This window comes from Citrus clementina, unplaced genomic scaffold (assembly GCF_000493195.1).
Source record: "Citrus clementina cultivar Clemenules unplaced genomic scaffold, Citrus_clementina_v1.0 scaffold_4, whole genome shotgun sequence".
Classification (NCBI taxonomy): domain Eukaryota; kingdom Viridiplantae; phylum Streptophyta; class Magnoliopsida; order Sapindales; family Rutaceae; genus Citrus; species Citrus x clementina.
Window position 1 is genome coordinate 1,249,972 of NW_006262274.1, and position 18,209 is coordinate 1,268,180.

Here is an 18,209-nt window from a genome sequence, read left to right on the forward strand (position 1 = left end):
AATTTAAAGCTAGCAAAATGGATCGATTGTGTTTGTGTCGTGTCAAATTCAAACTAATCCAAACACGACCTACAATCCATTTAATAATTATGTTAAAATATTAAGATCCTAACTCAACATAAAAAATAAATAAGTTTTCTAGTAATCCATTTAATATATATTTATTTAATAAATTTTACATCAGACATTTGCACTCGATGTATGTGTATACATATAGTGGTGGTGCCATAAATTTTTTTTAGGGGGGCTAAGTTAACATAGTAATTTAATTCAAGAAAGTACTCAACAAATAACATATATCAAAATAAAAATTCATTAAAGTATTTAATTCAACACACTTATAACTGTCATCGACGAGGTTTCATATGTTGAAAACATTGAAGAATAACCTCATTGTCAAGACTACAAAATACACCATTTTATATGAATTCAACAAGACTATCATTTAACTATTGATCTCCCATCCAATTTCGCAGAAGATTTTTTACAAAATTCATAACCGAAAATGCCCTTTCCACTGTAGTTTCTGTTTATCAAAAGTTACAAATGAGTCATTGGGGCATAGACATGCCACACAAAGAAGCAACTCAGTATTCGTCTCATTGAAACGATTGCTTAATTCTTGAAGTTGCATGTCTAAAATTGCATAAAATAATTCAACACGAAAACGATGCAAATTTGTGATTTTTTGAGCTTTGCGTTGTGATCTCCCTTGAGTTCGAAACAGATAATCTATATTCGGAACATCAATATCATGTTTTACACAATAAGAAGAAGTTTCACCAAGTAAAGATCCTCATTCATTTTCTCTCATTTTTTGTAAGTTTCTCTTATACACTTCAATTAATTTCATAGCATTCACAATGTCTTGATCCTTTTTTCGTAATGCTTGTGATAACTCTTGTGCAAATCCAAGAATATTTTTCATTAACAGTAAGCTAAACACAAAATCAAATGATTGCATTGACTTCAATAACATTGTAGCTTGAAATCTTTGTTTAGAATTTCCCTCATTTGAAGTTATCTCAAATTCACTAAAAGAAGATGAATTTAATTTTTTTTTAAAATTCTAGGGGGGGGGGGGGGGGGGGGGCTTTAGCCCCCTAGCTCTCAAGTGGCGCTGCCCCTATATACATACATATATACATACATCCTCTAGTGTGGGCGCTCTCATTTTTTTTTTTATGCAGACACACTTTAAAACTGTGAGATTTAAAAGAATTAGTTTTAAATTTGTTTAAAACCGCATAATTTTATAGTTAATTCAATAATTAATTCTTTTAAATCGCATGGTTTAAAAGTGTGTCCGCATTAAGAAAAAAATACAGGCGTCCGTACTCGAGAATGATATCTACTAAAATATTGAATATTTACATTATTAAAGTTTTTATTACATATATGTAAATAATATTATATATCGATATTATAAAATATACATATTTACTAATATTTTAAATATTTGTACTATTGAAGTTATACATATAGAATTTTATAAATAAAACACCATGTGTGGTTCATTCTCCTCCCTTCCCCCCTTTCCTCCCAAAAAAAAAAAAATTATAGAGAGAATTATATTTAATATTTGAGTTTTGATAATGAGAACTTATAAATTGATTTAGAATAAAAAATATAATCATGTCATTAATCAAATAAATGAGTTAAGAATTTTAATCCTAATATGACAAAAAAAAAAACATATCGACCTATACTCAATCTCTTTAATAATCATATTAAATTTAACAATTGATATCTATTTATTTTGTCACGTTCATATCAAATAATTGAGTCATGTCATAATCGAATGCGTCAAATTTTCTTAGCTCCAATTCTAATAATATAAAAATCAGGTGACGTGTATCAATTGATTTTGTGCCCAATCAATTCGTAGCATGTCATCTTTTGGCTGGATCGAAGAGTACATGTGCTAGTGGGTGGGGGTTTTTTTTTAATTCAGAATCCAGTGAGCGACAATTCCACAAATTAAAAAAGAACGTGCTATTTTTTTTTATGTGCACGTGGTCATTGACTTGATCTTCTTTGAATCTTTGTGCTGGATGACGCACCCTTGTGTCCTCCAAGCACTAGTCACTTGGCCCACTCTTTGCCCAACAATTTCGATGTAAACATCTCAGCAGTCTACAATTAACCCATCAATTTGTTTGAACGGCGGTATCACTCAACCTCCTCTGCATAGAAATGGCAAAAAATCACTATGGGTTAGGGGGCATAGGATTTCGGAATTAATTTTATCTTTGTTTTTAGTAAAATTTTTAAGTTGATTGGATGGGTAGGGCACCGGTATAAAGCACAATGACCCGTACCCACAAATTAAACTCATTTGACTGATGATTAATTATTATTTTAAAATTAAAATTAACAAATAAATCAAATAAATATTAAAATAAAAATAAAACCTTAAAACATAAATATTAGCCGCTTAAGTTTCAACTTTCATGGAATATGAAAAAACAAAAGTCGATTTTTGATAGCATGTTTTGGTATTTACAAATTACAATTGAAAGTCATACACTTGAAATTCCAAGTGAAAAATTCAAATTGAAACTCATAAACTTCACTCAACAAATAATAAGGAGAAATATTGAAAGTTTTCTTCTTATTATTTGTTGCAGTTTTTTATGTTCAAATTGATTGTTTTAAAATAATTTAGAATATTGTGCTGCATGTTCATCTAGGGTTAAATAATTAAGATGTGTGTATTTTTTTTTTTCTCCTAATATATGCAAGATGTTGGAAAATATAAGGAAATATATGGGATAGAGGAAGGTGAGGGTATTTATACCTTTTTCTACAAATCTCCGACCAATACTTGTTCAAGCTCACAACATGTAAGAGTTAATAATGAGAATATCTTCTGCCAAACAGGTACGAGTATGACAATTGACATTCCTGCACAGTACCCCGCCATTGCCCTCCCTGATTTGAGATTTTGAGGCTTTTTTTTTTTTTTTTTTTTGTATTTGTAAGTTCAAATTATATTGATATGAAGAATATAAAGATTGTAACTATACTATATTTTTTTCAGAAACAAAAATCATTAACACCAACATTTTCTTTTTTCCATTTACTTTCACAATCGAGATGAGTAGGTGACAATCCAATTCAATTAAAGGAGTTATTGGCATCAAACAAACATAGTCAAATTTCATTCAACCTACCAACAGAGTTGACAAATTAAACCCCTATTTTGATGCCTTTATCTCCTTCTACTTGCTCACACATAGGTATACGGAGATAATATTTTTGCCCACGTTATCAAAAAGAAAACCCAAAACTTTGAAATTATTTTATAATCGTTAATAAAAAGAATATTATTAATCAATTTATAGTAAGGCCCCGTTTGGGATTGCTTTTAGGAGGGTTAAAAGTGATTTTAAAAATTTAAAAATTAATTTTGGTGTTTGGTAAAAAAAATTCAAAATCACTTTTGCCATAATCAGCTCTTCCTAGTTTCTACAGCTAATTTTGAAAAACAGGGAAGGAGTAACTTTTAGATTCTGATTTTGAAAATCAATTTTATCATTTAATATAATTTCATAAATATCCTTACAATTATTAGTTAAACCCAAAATTATCCTTATTTAAATTGGAAACAAAATCAATATTTTAATAATTTTTTATTATAATTAACGCACACCTTCCGTAGTTCCGTTTACCCTATTTCTTTATATTTTGTGTTCTATCAAAACTTCTCTAGTGCAACAAAGCAAGATCTAGTACGTGTTCTATCACCATATTCAATAACAGTAAGTGATTCATCACCCTTTTCATGCATATTCAATGTAATTTTTATTATAATATTTGTTATTTGTCTTATTTGGGTTTGTTTATATATAAACAATTCTATGCCCATATAATTTTTATTACAATATTCATTGTTTGTCTTATTTGGATTTTTTATTATAAACGATTCTATGGCTATGCAATTTTTATTATTATAATATTTGTTGTTTGCCTTACTTGCGGTTTACATATAATTTCCGGTGACTGGTTAGTTTTTAAAGTTCGTTGCATAATGAAAAAGACGAAAATGTTATCTTTCACGTGGTATTGTACGTGTACATTTTTATATGTATAAGTAAATTTCATCTTACATTATGTACATTTTAGTCATTTATTTTTTTACAGCAGTTTAACAATAAGATTTACCAAACACCCATAACTGCTTTCAAAATTCACAGTACTTTTAAAAATAAAATTTACCAAACACTTAACTGATTTTCTTCACAGCTGATTATTTCTACAGCACAACTAACAACAATTATTTTAAAAACTGCAGCATTACTAAACTGGCCCTAAGTCTTCCAGTTGGGGCTGCAACTATGTCTGTCTATTTCATGGAAAGAAACCATTAGTCCTTGTCTAAGTGTGAACTAGGCATCGTTCATCTTTAATATTGATAGAGACTTTTAAATTGGCAATGAGTGTTATCATGCTTACTTGGATATCATGTCTTTCTCCATTTGTTCATTATCACTACAATTTTGACTGCTTGTGGCTAGTGCATCACACCTGTTGATGCATCTTTGTCATAACTAACGCAATCGATAAATGGAAATTAAAGATTTGGATTTTAATTAACTTATAGAATAACGATAAAACTCATTTCAATTTAGAGACACTTATAGTTGGTGGTAGAGAAATTCAAATTATTTGATTAAATAATTTAAGTTAATAGATAAACATGAGAAATATGGATTTAGTCAAGAGATCATAATTAGGCTGAGAGATAAGAACTTAAAACTAATTTAAAAAATTGAAATTAAAATGATTGATATAAGTTTGCATGTAGAGTGAATCAAACATGAGACTTTCTAACATTATGTTTGAGAAACTAGTAGACTCAAAAATTTAACCAAAAAAGGGTCTAGTAATAGTATTGTAAATAAGTATAAACAATATTTTATAAAAGGATAAATATTTGTTTAGTTCTTATATTTTGAATTAAATATCCGTTTAGTCATTATATTTTTAGAAAATACTTTAAAACATCTTTTTTGATAATTATATTACAATCCTAACCTTATTTTTGTCTTTGATTTTATAATAATACTCTTACAATAATATTCTTGGAGATATTAAAAAAAAGAAAAAATGTGAATTTATCAAATTAACTTTAAAAGTAAAATAAAAATTAATTGTTATTATTTTACTTTTAGGATTAATTTGGTAAATTAATTTTTTTTATAAAACATTATTCATAAGATTATTGTAAGGGTATTAAAAATTTCTTTAAATTGGCTGGCATTAATTTATTTATAAATAATAATTAGCAAGATTGTTGTAAGGGTATAAAAAATACCAGTTGTTTCAAAATGATATTTATTTCTTAACTTGCTGGTTAAGTTTTTTTTTTAATAATTAGAACTTTAATATCAAGATTATTGATACAAGGGTATTATTATAAATGAAAAAAAAAGTAGGGTAAGAGTATAATTATAATATATTTAATAGTAAGAGTATCTCAAGATATTTTTTAAAATATGAGAACTAAATTGACTCTTAAGATAGAATATAAGGACTAAATGAATATTTATTTTTTTATAAATAAGTGATGCATATCCCAAAGTCAAAAGATTCATTAAGACCTCATGTCCATTGAAAGATAATCTACTTTATTATATTATAAATTGTGAAAAAAATCCACCACTTGATGAGTATGCCACTTTATTTGGGATGAATTTTTTTTTTAAGTTTAGAGGATCTTATAAAATAAAAATCAGAGCCTATTACATGTAATTACCTCTAATTCATATATTTTTATCTGTATAATTAATCATTAGTAATTAACTCATATTTACATTTTAAAATATATAGACATCACAATAGAAAAATGACCCTCTTTATTTATATACAGATAATTTGGTGATACTCATTTTCTTTCTCTCTTTATGAATTCATTTTTCATCTTCTTTATTTATTAACCAAGTATTCAATGAAATAACATTTTTGACACACAAATTGGAGAAAAGAAAGGCAAACAACCAATTAAAGGAGACCATCTTAGAACATCGAAGATTGCCTTAAGTAAATTAACAGGGAAAAAATCCTTTTCATCTCTAGAATTTCATGCAATAGCCCATTTCATCCTTACTCTTTAAACAATAACCCAAAATATCCTTCCACTAACTCACCATTAGTTTAATGTTGTTAACTTGTAATTCACTAAGGGTAAAATATAATTTTTCATTAAAGTGATACAAATTATATTAAAATAATTTTTTTACACAATTAAATAACACTACAAAATATGCAAAATTCATTAATTTGTTTTAAATGAAATCAACGATGAAATAGTTTGATATAACCATTGAATAATCGCTATAAGCAACAAATTGTAATAACACAACATCTTTAAATCATTGGAAGAAAAACTCAAAAATATAACCAATTTTTATTTACTTGCAAGTGCTGAATATTTTCTTAATCTTCAATCAATTTTTATTTTGAACTTTACCACCACTCTTTTTTTACCATTATTGTCTCCCCAAGTTGGCTCACAGTGCAATTAGAGAGTATAGTTATACATGAAAATTGTGATTATTATTTGTACTTAGATCTAGGGTTTTTAGGGCTTTCATGCTGCCAAAATAGAGAGAACTGCAAAACAATTACCTGAAATAAAAATTTTCATCTTTTTCAGTATTTTCTATTTAGTGGGATTAGATAAAAATAATTTTTAGTTATATGTCAACTTTTATTTATTTTTTCTTTAATGAAAAATCATTTTTTGTCCTCAACGAATTACTAACAAACGGCATTTAACTAACGTTGAGTTAACGGAAGGATATTTTAGGATATTATTAAAAAGGTAGGGATGAAATGGACTATTACATGAAATCTTAAGGGTGAGAAGGACTTTTTCCCTAAATTAATATTAAGAAACTGAAATTAAAATACCAAGGACTCAAATTTCAAACTAACTGAAAAAAAAAAAAAAAAACTATTCAACGATGTAATCGAATTTGGATTTTCCAACCGACAATTATCAAACAAAAATAAAATACACTTGCGTGAGCTCCCATCCAATGTAAGCCAATATACATATATTTATAGTTGTTTGTTGAACTTTGTAATGATAAAAATTAATGAAAGCGATATATGGTGATAAATTAACACGTGTGGTATTTCTTTTTTTTCAATTAGATAATTAATATTTCCAGAAGGCAACCTTAATGGTTCAATGGTTAACATTATTGACTTTAAATTGTGATTGATGCATAAAATGAAATCAATATTCTTGAACATGACTAGGAGGAATGGTTTTACAAATGGGATAATATTTATATTTTATATTTTGTGATATTAGATTATGTTCTGAAAGATCAAAGAGATGGATGGGGTCAGCAATAGACTTGGCTTTTTGCAAGTTTGAAGATACAAATTAAGCATGTTAATATTTAATTATAAAACCGTACGATGAGATTAATTAATGGTGTTAGTGACCCACTTTAACGAATTAACAAAATGACAAATATGAGGAAAAGTGAAATTATAGTGGGTTATTATGTTTAATGTCGAAAGAATCACATGCAAAACTAATAATGAAACTTGAATAAAATAGTCACCCATTTAATTATTGAATCAATTTTGGGTATTGAAAGAAGATAAATGCATTACAAGGTTTGTGACTATTTTAAAAATGTCACCGGCTTAAATTATCTTCTTTTGATTATCCTTAATATGTTAGTGAGCTACTTGATATGAATGATTTGATAGAGAGAAAAGGAAAGAAGGAAAGTGATCATATGAATAAAAATTTGTTCTATCACAGCACTAATCAAAATCGTGTTTCAAGGCTAAAATGTCGTTTTTTTTTTTTTAATGACCAGTAAAAATATCTGCCTCAGTCAATGGTGTGAAAGATCACAGATTCCTGGCAAAATTCCTTATCGCCAGATATTGTAATAATCAGATATTTTTTGGGCTCTCAAACTACAAATCTCAAATTGTTATCCCAAAGTTTTATTTCAATTAATGACATTCATTTATTGATTTGTGAAGTAATATAATTATTCACTTGTAATTTATGAAAAACATCAACCACTTAATAAATGACACATCATATGTTATATCATTTAGAATAAAATTAAAAATAAAATGTTGGTATGTCTACTATTACTTAAAAAATAAAAAACCAATAATTAAGGATCAAATAATAAACAGTAAAATGACACTAAATATTATATATGATATTAATGGCACTAAATATTATATATGATATTCTCCTTTTCTATATATTTCTGTGAAAGCAAAAACCCTATCCCTTTTATGATTACATGATGGATCTTTTTGACATAACCAATAAAGGGTTGGACAATTTCAATGTGATTTACAGGACTATTTAACACATGAAAACAAAAGAAACTCTTGCTAAAATATTTATAATTAATGCCTATTGTCGTTGTCATTCATCTTGGTGATTTCATCGACTCCACTTGAGATTTTCCTTTGGGTCCTCTCGTTCGAATGAAGAGTCTGTACTCATCAAACGTCATTGGCGGATAAAGCGAAGGGCTTTCTTCTGTAACTAGCTCTTTGACAGGTTCAATTGGGATGTCGCTTTTCGGATTGTAGAAGAAAGCAAGCGACACTCTTTCGTTTGCTGAATTCACAGCCACTCTGTGCTCCACGCTCTTGTAATTTGCATTGCTTAGAACCTGAGAACACCATAAAGTATATGGAAAAGTATGCAAGATTAAAATAGAATTAAATCATCAGATGCGAATGTCTGTACGTTTGTATAGACACGAGGCTAAATATTGTTGTTTACTTCTAATTTGACATTGTATTACACTAAAACATTTAAGTAGAACTTCAAATCTATATTTTTCATTGCGAATTTGGAATTAATCACGAAGTCTAGTTCCAATTTGATATTTAATAATGTAATTTATACATTTTAAATTTGTATTTTTAAGAAGTTTGTCGTATACTTGACGACGCGTCATTCACGCTGGTATTTTTCTCTGGAACCATCTGTGGAGTGAATGTCGGCCTCCAACAAAACTTTTTCTTTCTTTGATTTTTAAACACGTTGAGAATATGGGAGTATGGGACTCGGATTCAAGTTGCTAAAGCAACTAGGTGGGGTGAGAATAATTCAGTTGAAAGTGACAAGGATGAGAGCAAATACTTTTCTAAGGTAGCACGTGTAAAAATGTTGGGGAAAAATAGACTGAAATGCGTAATAATCGGTATATCATTTTATTGCCTTATCCCATGCAATAATCAAAGATTATCCACTATAAAATTTGGAAGATCGACAACTCATTAAAAAAAAAAAATTGGCAATTGGATAAACAAGAAAAATAACTTGTTGACTAAATGAAAAAAAAAAAATAGAATCTGAAGTTTTTACTATAAACTTATTTTTTACTAAAGTTTGATGACTAGACATTAATTAGCCCACCAAAAGCGACCCCCACCAATTCCATCACTCCATGTGCTTCAGTTGTTCAATTGATAAAAACATACAAACACTTCTCACTTTTATGACTAATCAAGCAAGACGGAATTAAATTAAAAATTAAAAATAAAAAGAAAAAAAATTAGGAAGTAATAAATAACTCACCTGAATTTGATCGCCAATGTTGACGATGAAAGCATGCTTGGCCGGCTTCACGGTGATCCAATTATCGCCTTTGCGGACTTGAAAACCGGTGACTTGATGGTCCGGCAAGAGTAGGGTCAGGCCGCCGGGGCCCGAATGGGCCGACAACCCAAGTGTTAAGTCGGCCCGCGGCCACTTTGGATAAAAATTAACCCTCAAACGGGCCCCAATATTTTCCCCCCCAAATGCATTCTGTAATCGATCTTCGCTTATTCCGAGATTAATCGATAAAACCTTCATTAACCTCCCACTTAGACGCACCAATTCCTTGCAGTACTCATCAATCACCTCCCTAATTGAAACCAAAAAAAAAAAAAAAAATTAAATTCATTAATCAAAATTGAACCCCCCCCCCCTTAAATAAAATTAATACCAAACTAATGCTAATTTATATAATTTAAAGTACCTGCAAGAAGCGGGAGTGGCGGGCCATTTGTTGAAGTCCTTTAGCGAAGAAGGGCGATAATGAAGGAAGTAATAATCACTCCAGTCGAGAATTGCCCCTTTCTCGACGCCCAAGCGGCTTCCGTAACCCTCGTAAGTCTTGGGAGAATTACCGTAAGCTTGTTTAACCTCCATGGGAGAATGGAAAAACTGGCGCCAATTCTCACGTGCATCATCCATCAACTCGTGGCGAACGCCGTGGTTGACGACCTGAAAGAACCCCCATTCGCGACACGCGGCAGAGATTTGGCCGAGGATTTCGCGTCGAGCATTCTCGTCGCCGCCGTCGAGGCCGGCAAGATTGATGATGGGAATATTTATCTTTTCGTCGTCGCCATTAATCCTGCTGTTGGGCAGCACGGGGCGTTCGGCTGGCGGCTTGACGTACCGGTCGGGGATATCGGTCGAGCCGCTTTCGGACAAGGACTGAACACGAACTATAGGTTCAGGCCAATCTTGGCAGCTCATGTTGTCAATTGGTCGTTGGTTCGGGAACCGAGGTTGATCCTAAATCAATTAATGGAAAGTAAAAGCTATATAGTACGATGAAGAATCAAACATAAAAACAAAAACTTAAAATTAATACTTTTTTTTGAGTTCTCGAAATAAATAATGAAACCTTGAGAGAGAAAAGGAGAAATGGAGGGTGGTATTTTTTTATACTGATATGGGACGAAGGAGGAGAGAGTAAGTGGAGGGAAATGAAGCGGACATCAGTCGATCAAATAGAACGTGAAAGTAATGGGGTTTATTATTATTATTATTTTTCTTGTGGATATATTTATATAAAGATTGTGAGTGGAAACTTGAGAGTGAGAGAGAGAGAGAGAGAGAGATAAAGAAGAGAAAAGGTGACAAACGCAAAATGCACACAAACTTTAGCAATCCAATATCAGCCATTTATATAACTTATGGATCATAAGCTACGAGAGAGACTCAGAGATGGAGACCCAGACGTTATAGAATGTGCGAAACAATTTCGGCGCCGTAACCAACTGGCATCAATAATAGCTGCTGTATTATATTTTATCTTTTTTAGTGGAAATAATCAAATGAACGAAAACAAATGTTTATAATTATAGAGTAGTTTAATTAAGGGTAAAAGCTTATTTAGTCCATATATTTTAAGATAGTGTCTATTTAGTCCCTGTATTTTTAAAAATACCTCGAAACATCCATGCCGTTAAAGTATTGATACCCCTACTGTTACTTTTTATTTCTTTTGATTTACTTTTATAATATTACACTTTTATAATAATTTTTTTGTTTGGACATTAATAAAAATAAAATAATTAAATTACCAATTTAACCCTAAAAAATAAAAAAAAAATTTTGCAAGCACCATTTGCACACTTAATAGTTTGCACACAATTTTTGACAATTAAAAATTAATATAATTTTTTATTTTTATTTTTTAGGATTAAATTGGTAATTTAATTATTTTCTTTTTATTAATGTCCAAACAAAAAAAACTTTTATAAAAGGGTAATATTGTAAAAGTAAGCCAAAAGAAATAAAAAGTAACGGTAGGGGTATCAATACTTTAACGGCATGAATGTTTCGATGTATTTTTAAAAATATAGAACTAAATTGACTATAATCTTAAAATACATGGACTAAATGAGTTTTTACCCTTTAATTAATTATACGACGTTAATTTGTACTAATTGTTGTAATTATGTTGGGTGGTACGTATATAAATATATATATATATATATATATATTAATTGAGTAGAGAGTAGCTACTTTGCATGACAAAATAGAAACTTTTCGCATTTTTTTAACTTTTTAATTACTGCTGGATGGCGACTTATAACTGCTGTGTTATAAAATTAAGCGGTCTGTTTCAAGTAGTCTGCAATTTTTAATTTAAATTTTTTATTGAAACTCGCCAAAACTGAAACAAGCCGGCCTTAGTCTTGCAAATAATAAATTAATTACATGAGCACTAATTATTCGGGAAAAAAAAATTAGCATAACTTCATCTGTGGCATCAACTTAAAAAAGAAAAAAAAAGAAAGAAAATTAAAGAAACAGTTATGAAAAATAGCAAGCGTAAATGAAATTTCTGAGAGTTCGAAAATTCATATCTTGTAAATACGAATTTGAGTAATTCAATATTTTTTTAAGCAATATGTCATTGTTTTGTCCCAAAAATAAATAAATAAAAAAGAATGCTTTGTATTGCTCAAAATTTATGGTGAAACAAGAGCATTGGTACCTTATAAAACAGACTGGAGTAATACAATATTGTTTTAAACGATATAACGTTATTTAGTTTAAAAGGAAAATAGCTGCTTTGAAAAATAACGTCATTTGGATCAAAATTCGGGGTAAAATACCAAACATCATAAGCAACCAGAATTGAATAATATTACTCTGGAACTTTATCAAACAGTGTATGAAAATCCATTTTATAATAGTTTACTTTATTTTCTTTTTTTCCAAAAAAGGAATACATGCAATAATCACCTTAAAAACTGAAAATGATAATAACACTGACCTCATTGATTCCTTTGACCTCCATTGCCCTGCTGAAATTTCAAAGAGAAAATTACTGGCGTGCGAAAAAGAAATTGCTGAACTGAAATTGTGTGGCCTTACCTTTCACATGCAGTTGATTTGATCAGACGCTTCTTTTGATTTTGAAGCTAATGCCAAAATGACAGCAGAATTCGAAGCCAAATGGCAGCCTTGCACTCTAAAATAGGCCACGTTTTATTTACATGCAGGTTTTGGATTTTTAGCTGTGAAGCATTGAGTGGTAAGAGTAAGAGTTCCCTTTGATTTGAATGATTCTCTCTCTCTCTCTCTCTCATGCGAAGCCCACTCGCTAGCCTAGAAGTAGTAGCCTTCACATGATTCAACCAATGTACACTGTTGGAATTTTGACTCCTAAGTCGAGATTTTGTTTTCAATTTCATTAATTAAAATGTATCCATTTTTAGAACCTATGAATCAAAATGAGTTAAAGTGGATCCATATTTATGCTTATTATGAACCGAAATGGAATAAACTGCAACAATATTTAGTTAATTATTGGTAGAATCCGTGTTGATTTTCCAAATAAATGCATATTTAATCTTTGCTTTGCAATTACCTACGTCAATTAAGTTACCGCAAATCTTCATATTTGTTTTGGATTTTTTATCCTTTTTTTTTTCGTTTAAGTATCTGTACGTAGTATTAATGGAAATCAAAACTCCGTCACTTACCTTGATTTTAATATTAACAACATTGACACCATAGACAATCTATATAATATTTGCTAAATTAATCAAATATTAATTTATGAACAAATGCCTTATTTTAAGAAAATATGATCACATTTATAGTATTGATATACCTTGATTTAGTATTTATTGTGTTTTATTTAAATAATAGTTTGCTGCCTTACATTAGTAGTAATAAGATTATTGTAGAACTTTTATTTTTCTATGTTAAAGATGACATATAGAACTCGTCTCACAAATAAGACTCCAAGTGATAGTAACATTGAATAACTTCTGTTGTAAAATGACAATACCAATTGGAATTTGTTAGAGACGAGATTCAAGAGGAAAGCCAAATAGAATTTAGTTTCAAACCATAAAATTGTTAATTTATATAGTTAGGAGTCTTATAGGAAAATATGATTTTTTTTTTATACTATTATGTTATAAATTTTTTAACTTATCATGTTAGCACTTGGAAAAACTATTATTTAATTGAAGTTTTCAATTAATTAAGTATTAATTTATCAAAGTTCTATTGTATGGAGAAGATTAAGTATGAAAACATTGTTGTTATTCCATGAGGATAAATGCTTGTTTGTCCTCGTATTTTATCATAAGAGTCCGTTTAATTCTTACATTTTAAAAAATACCTTAAGACATCCATGTTACTAAATATATCGTGCTTACTTTTTCTTTCTTTTTACGATAATACCTTACAATAATATTCTTAGGGATATTAATGAAAGAAAAATGCTAATTTATCAAATTAGCTTTAAAAGTAAAATAAAACTAATGAAAACTTTTATGTTATTATTTTCAAAGATTAATTTGATAAATTAATTTTTTTATAAAAATAATTATTAGTAAGATTGCTGTAAGGATAATAGACATTACTCTAACTTGGTTGATATTACTTTATCTATAAATAATTATTAATAAGATTGTTGTAAGGTACAAAAGATACTAGTTCTTTCATACTAACGTCTATTAGTTAATTTGCTAATAGTAATTGTTGTTTAATTTACTAATTATTTTTTATAACTAAATTAATGAATGTCAAGAATATTATTGTAAAAATAAAGAAAAAAATAAAAATAAGAATATAACATACTTAACATAAGAATACAACGTACTTAACACCTAAGATGTTTTGAGATATTTTTTAAAAGATAAGAATTAAACAAATATTTAAATTAAAATATAAAGAACAAACAAGCATCTAACGTATTCTAAGATTTTTTTTTTTTTTTCTATCCAAATTGATAACCTAATATTATTATCGTTCATTTCATAATAAAGCATTATCTTCAAAATGACCTTGAGCCTTATCATTGAAATAGAATGTTAATTAGTTAATTCAATGAATCTGCTATGTAATTTTCTGAGCTATCCGAAGAAATCATATCACATGCAAAACTTATACGTCAAACGATCGGGGCGCCAGGCACCAACCTCCACATCCATTGAACAAATTACGTCTTTGTCACGTCATCAACTTCAATGTCGATTAAAGTAAATAGAAGTCGCGGATATTTTAATTTTCAAATTAAAACAGCTAGTTAACGAATTGACGAACCTCGTGTTCACACAATGCTACCATCATGCATACATGACGACATTAATTAGATTTCATTTCATTTTGTTTTTTTTTTAATTTTGCTTTGATTCCCATCAGAACATTTGGCAGCTCTTCCGGAAAATCATGCTTATTTTCAGTGAAACTTGAATTTCTTTAATACTAAGCGTTTCGTTTCGTTTTGTTTTTGGTTGCCATGCATGAAAAACATTTGGCAACAAATCCGTAAAACCATTCTTTCAGTTTTCATTTGCTTAACGTTCATGAAAAGATTTGACAGAAATTCCGAAAAATCATTCACCAAGTGCTTCTTCGTATAACCCCAATTCATAAAATAGTTACAATATTTTGGTAATACCTAGTAATGCAATATTGTTTGTTTGGTTGGTGCAACATTATGCATTGATAAACCTAGTATTCTTTTAGAATTTAGACTATAATCGTTCATTTAAAGGGAAAAATAAAATAAAAACAAATACGATGGTAAGTCCATGTTATCTTTGATTTTGCAGATGCTTAAGTTACTTTTTAAGAAGTTTCAAGCTAAATGCGAGAAAGTCAATGTTGTCGTGTATTAATTCTAAAAGAATACTCATTAATAAACCATTCGTTCCGCTTCGAGATTTCCACTTTCTTTGTTTTCGTCCATTTTTTGCAAAGAGAAATTGCATATTTTTTTTTATATGGAATTATTATCACGTTTTGATTTCAACTTTCCTTATCTCGTTTGACGTGTGTATATTTTTATAATATATAGAGTCAAATTTATAGTTTTAGTCCATTCTTATTTCATAATTAACAACCACAGATCTCCATTTTGATCTTATTGTAATCTTATGCGCCACAACAAATATTAATCACAACCTTTGAAAAAAAAAAAAAAAAACTCGCCACAATCTCATGCCAACATACTGAATCCCAAATAAATTAAAGTAAGGGTAAATGCCAGTTTAAAAAATCTCTATATTTTTAATTTACGTATTTGTTTGATCTCGATATTTTAAAAAAAAATACCTGAAGGCACTACTACTGTTACTAAACTTATTCTCTTTTTCTTTTACAATGATTTATAATAAATCCTTACAACAATATACTTAGAGTGTTAATGAAAAGAAAAAAATAATAAATTACTATAATAGCCTTGAAAGTAGCACAAAAATTTACCTAAATTCTCATATTATCATTTTAATTTTAAGGATTAATTTGGAAAATTAATTTTTTATAAAATAATTATTAATAAAATTGTTGTAAGGATATTAAACATTTCTTTAAGTTGACGGATACTAATTTATTTATAAATAATTATTAACAAGGTTTTTGCACATGTAAAAAAAATACTAGTTCTTTCATATTGATGTTTATTAATTAATTTGCTAAAATTAACTTTTTGAAAGATAAATTAATTAATATCAAGTATACTATTGTAAGGATATTTTTGTAAAAGCAAAGAAAAGTAGAGGTAAGAATGTAACAAATTAAACTATAAAGGTGTTTTGAGATACCTTTAAAATATATGGATTAAGTGCTTGTTTGGTATGATTTATCAAATAATCATAAGTGCTTATTTAATCTCATAAGTTCTTATTAATTTTTTTATTTTTTTTTGTAGAGCCTTTGAATATTAACTAAGTCATTTTGCCTCTATTAGCAAAAACTCAAATTTTGAGCTTTTGAGAATAGATACTGATTTTTTTAAATATTAAAATGTTTAAAAATCTTTTACTTATTAAAACTCTATTAACAAAAACTTTACTTAAATAAGTTTTATTTAAAAGGTTATACCAAACGGAGCCTAAATAGACACTTAAGTCAAAATATAAAGATTAAACCAGTATTTGTCTTTAAAATAATAATAACCAAATGAAATGTGTAGTATATTCATCAAATTCCTTGTAACATATAGTAGGCAATGTAAAAAAAATTAGGCTCTTAATCAGGACACAATCGTTACTCTCTTTGATACTAATGATTCCAATAATGAATAGACGTGTTCGTTCCAAAAGAAATAAAAAGAATCCAAAGTCAATTTAGTCGGGTTGAATTTAATGGTGTTAAAGGTAGAGATGGCCAACGGCCCAGGCCGACAAGACCCATGCGTGCTCGTTCTCGTGCTGCATCGTGCCTATTATACGCTTCGTGCCATGCCATGCCTAATTTTCTTTTTGCTTAGGCCCGGCCTAATACACGTGCCGTGCCCAATTATGCCGGCCTCACACGTGCCATGCCGAAGAAAAAAAGCACGATAAACTTTTTTTTTTCAATTTTTTTCGGGGGCATGCCAAGTTGTTGGCGTACTTTTTTTGTGTACACGTGCCTTTAGTCAAATTAAATAGAATAAAAAATTCAAAACTTAAGTCCATATTCAATAAGAATAATTTAATATGATAAGAGAATGTAATATTAATTACTAAGTTAGACCTTATGATATTAAAATTTCTTTTTAATACTTAACATAAACAACAACAACAACAACAATAATAAATTTTTCTTAAGCGTTAACTTTATTGTTAACTTAGACTTAAATAAAGTCATAAATCATAATCCATATTTATAAAATCATGGTATTTATAATTTTATTTATTGAAATCATGATATCAGTTATTAATTTAATAAATTATAATACATAGATTAATTACAGTTTTTATTTTGAAACTAAGAATTAAATGAATTTAAAAAAGTTGCACTAATAAAATATATTAAAAAGATTTAATTTAAAGTTATTTGTAAAATCATAAAATTTTAAACTTACTTTGATTAAAGAGTGAAATGTGCTTATTGCGTGCGGGTCTTTTCATGTGCCGTGTTTTAACCCATTTTTATCATGTTGTGCTTTTAAGGCCCGTGTGCCTAAAATTCTAAGTTCAGCCTAGCCTGCGTGTTGTGTCACGTCGTGCCACCTACCCACCAAAAAGTGCTCGTGTCGTGCCTTACTGTATGGATACATGCCGTGCTTGTGTCGTCCGACCCGTTGGTCATCTTTAGTTAGAGGATACCAGTTTGAGTCTTATGAGGATTTTTTGTTTTTAATTTTCCACAAAAATGTGGAAGAAAAGTATAGTTATCCTTAAGTTTGTTAGCCAGAGTAGATTTCCAAGATAATATCAGTAGATTTTTAAGCTGTACCATAATGTGTAGAGTCCCTATAGATCCTAATTATATTAGGGAGATTATTAGTTTTTCCCCTACAAAAATCTATATATTTCACTTCCTTTATTATTTTTATAATATTCAATAAACCCCTAGATTTATAATTTTTCAATATTACCCATATTTTCAAATACACTTTTATTCATATTTATCATAAAATTATATAAATTGAAATTAAAATAAAAAGTTAATACTA

At 28.7% G+C, this 18,209-nt stretch overlaps 1 protein-coding gene across 1 annotated transcript; it reads right to left on the reverse strand.

Moving 5' to 3' along the window:
• Positions 1-8,211: 8,211 nt before the first annotated feature.
• On the reverse strand, positions 8,212-10,934 carry LOC18045106 (probable 2-oxoglutarate-dependent dioxygenase At5g05600). The gene is made up of 3 exons (XM_006435688.2): positions 10,038-10,934; positions 9,593-9,923; positions 8,212-8,678 (listed from the first exon to the last, which is right to left on the reverse strand). Exons 1-3 carry the CDS (start codon positions 10,541-10,543, stop codon positions 8,430-8,432), a joined length of 1,086 nt encoding a protein of 361 aa, XP_006435751.1. The 5' UTR covers positions 10,544-10,934; the 3' UTR covers positions 8,212-8,429.
• Between the last annotated feature and the right edge of the window lie 7,275 nt (positions 10,935-18,209).

Coding starts and splice junctions, on each gene's coding strand:
- LOC18045106 (XM_006435688.2), bottom strand. CDS start 10,543: ATGAGCTGCCAAGATTGGCCTGAACCTATAGTTCGTGTTCAGTCCTTG. Junction 9,924..10,037: donor GCCACTCCCGCTTCTTGCAG/GTACTTTAAATT, acceptor GGTTTCAATTAG/GGAGGTGATTGATGAGTACT. Junction 8,679..9,592: donor ACATTGGCGATCAAATTCAG/GTGAGTTATTTA, acceptor TGGTGTTCTCAG/GTTCTAAGCAATGCAAATTA.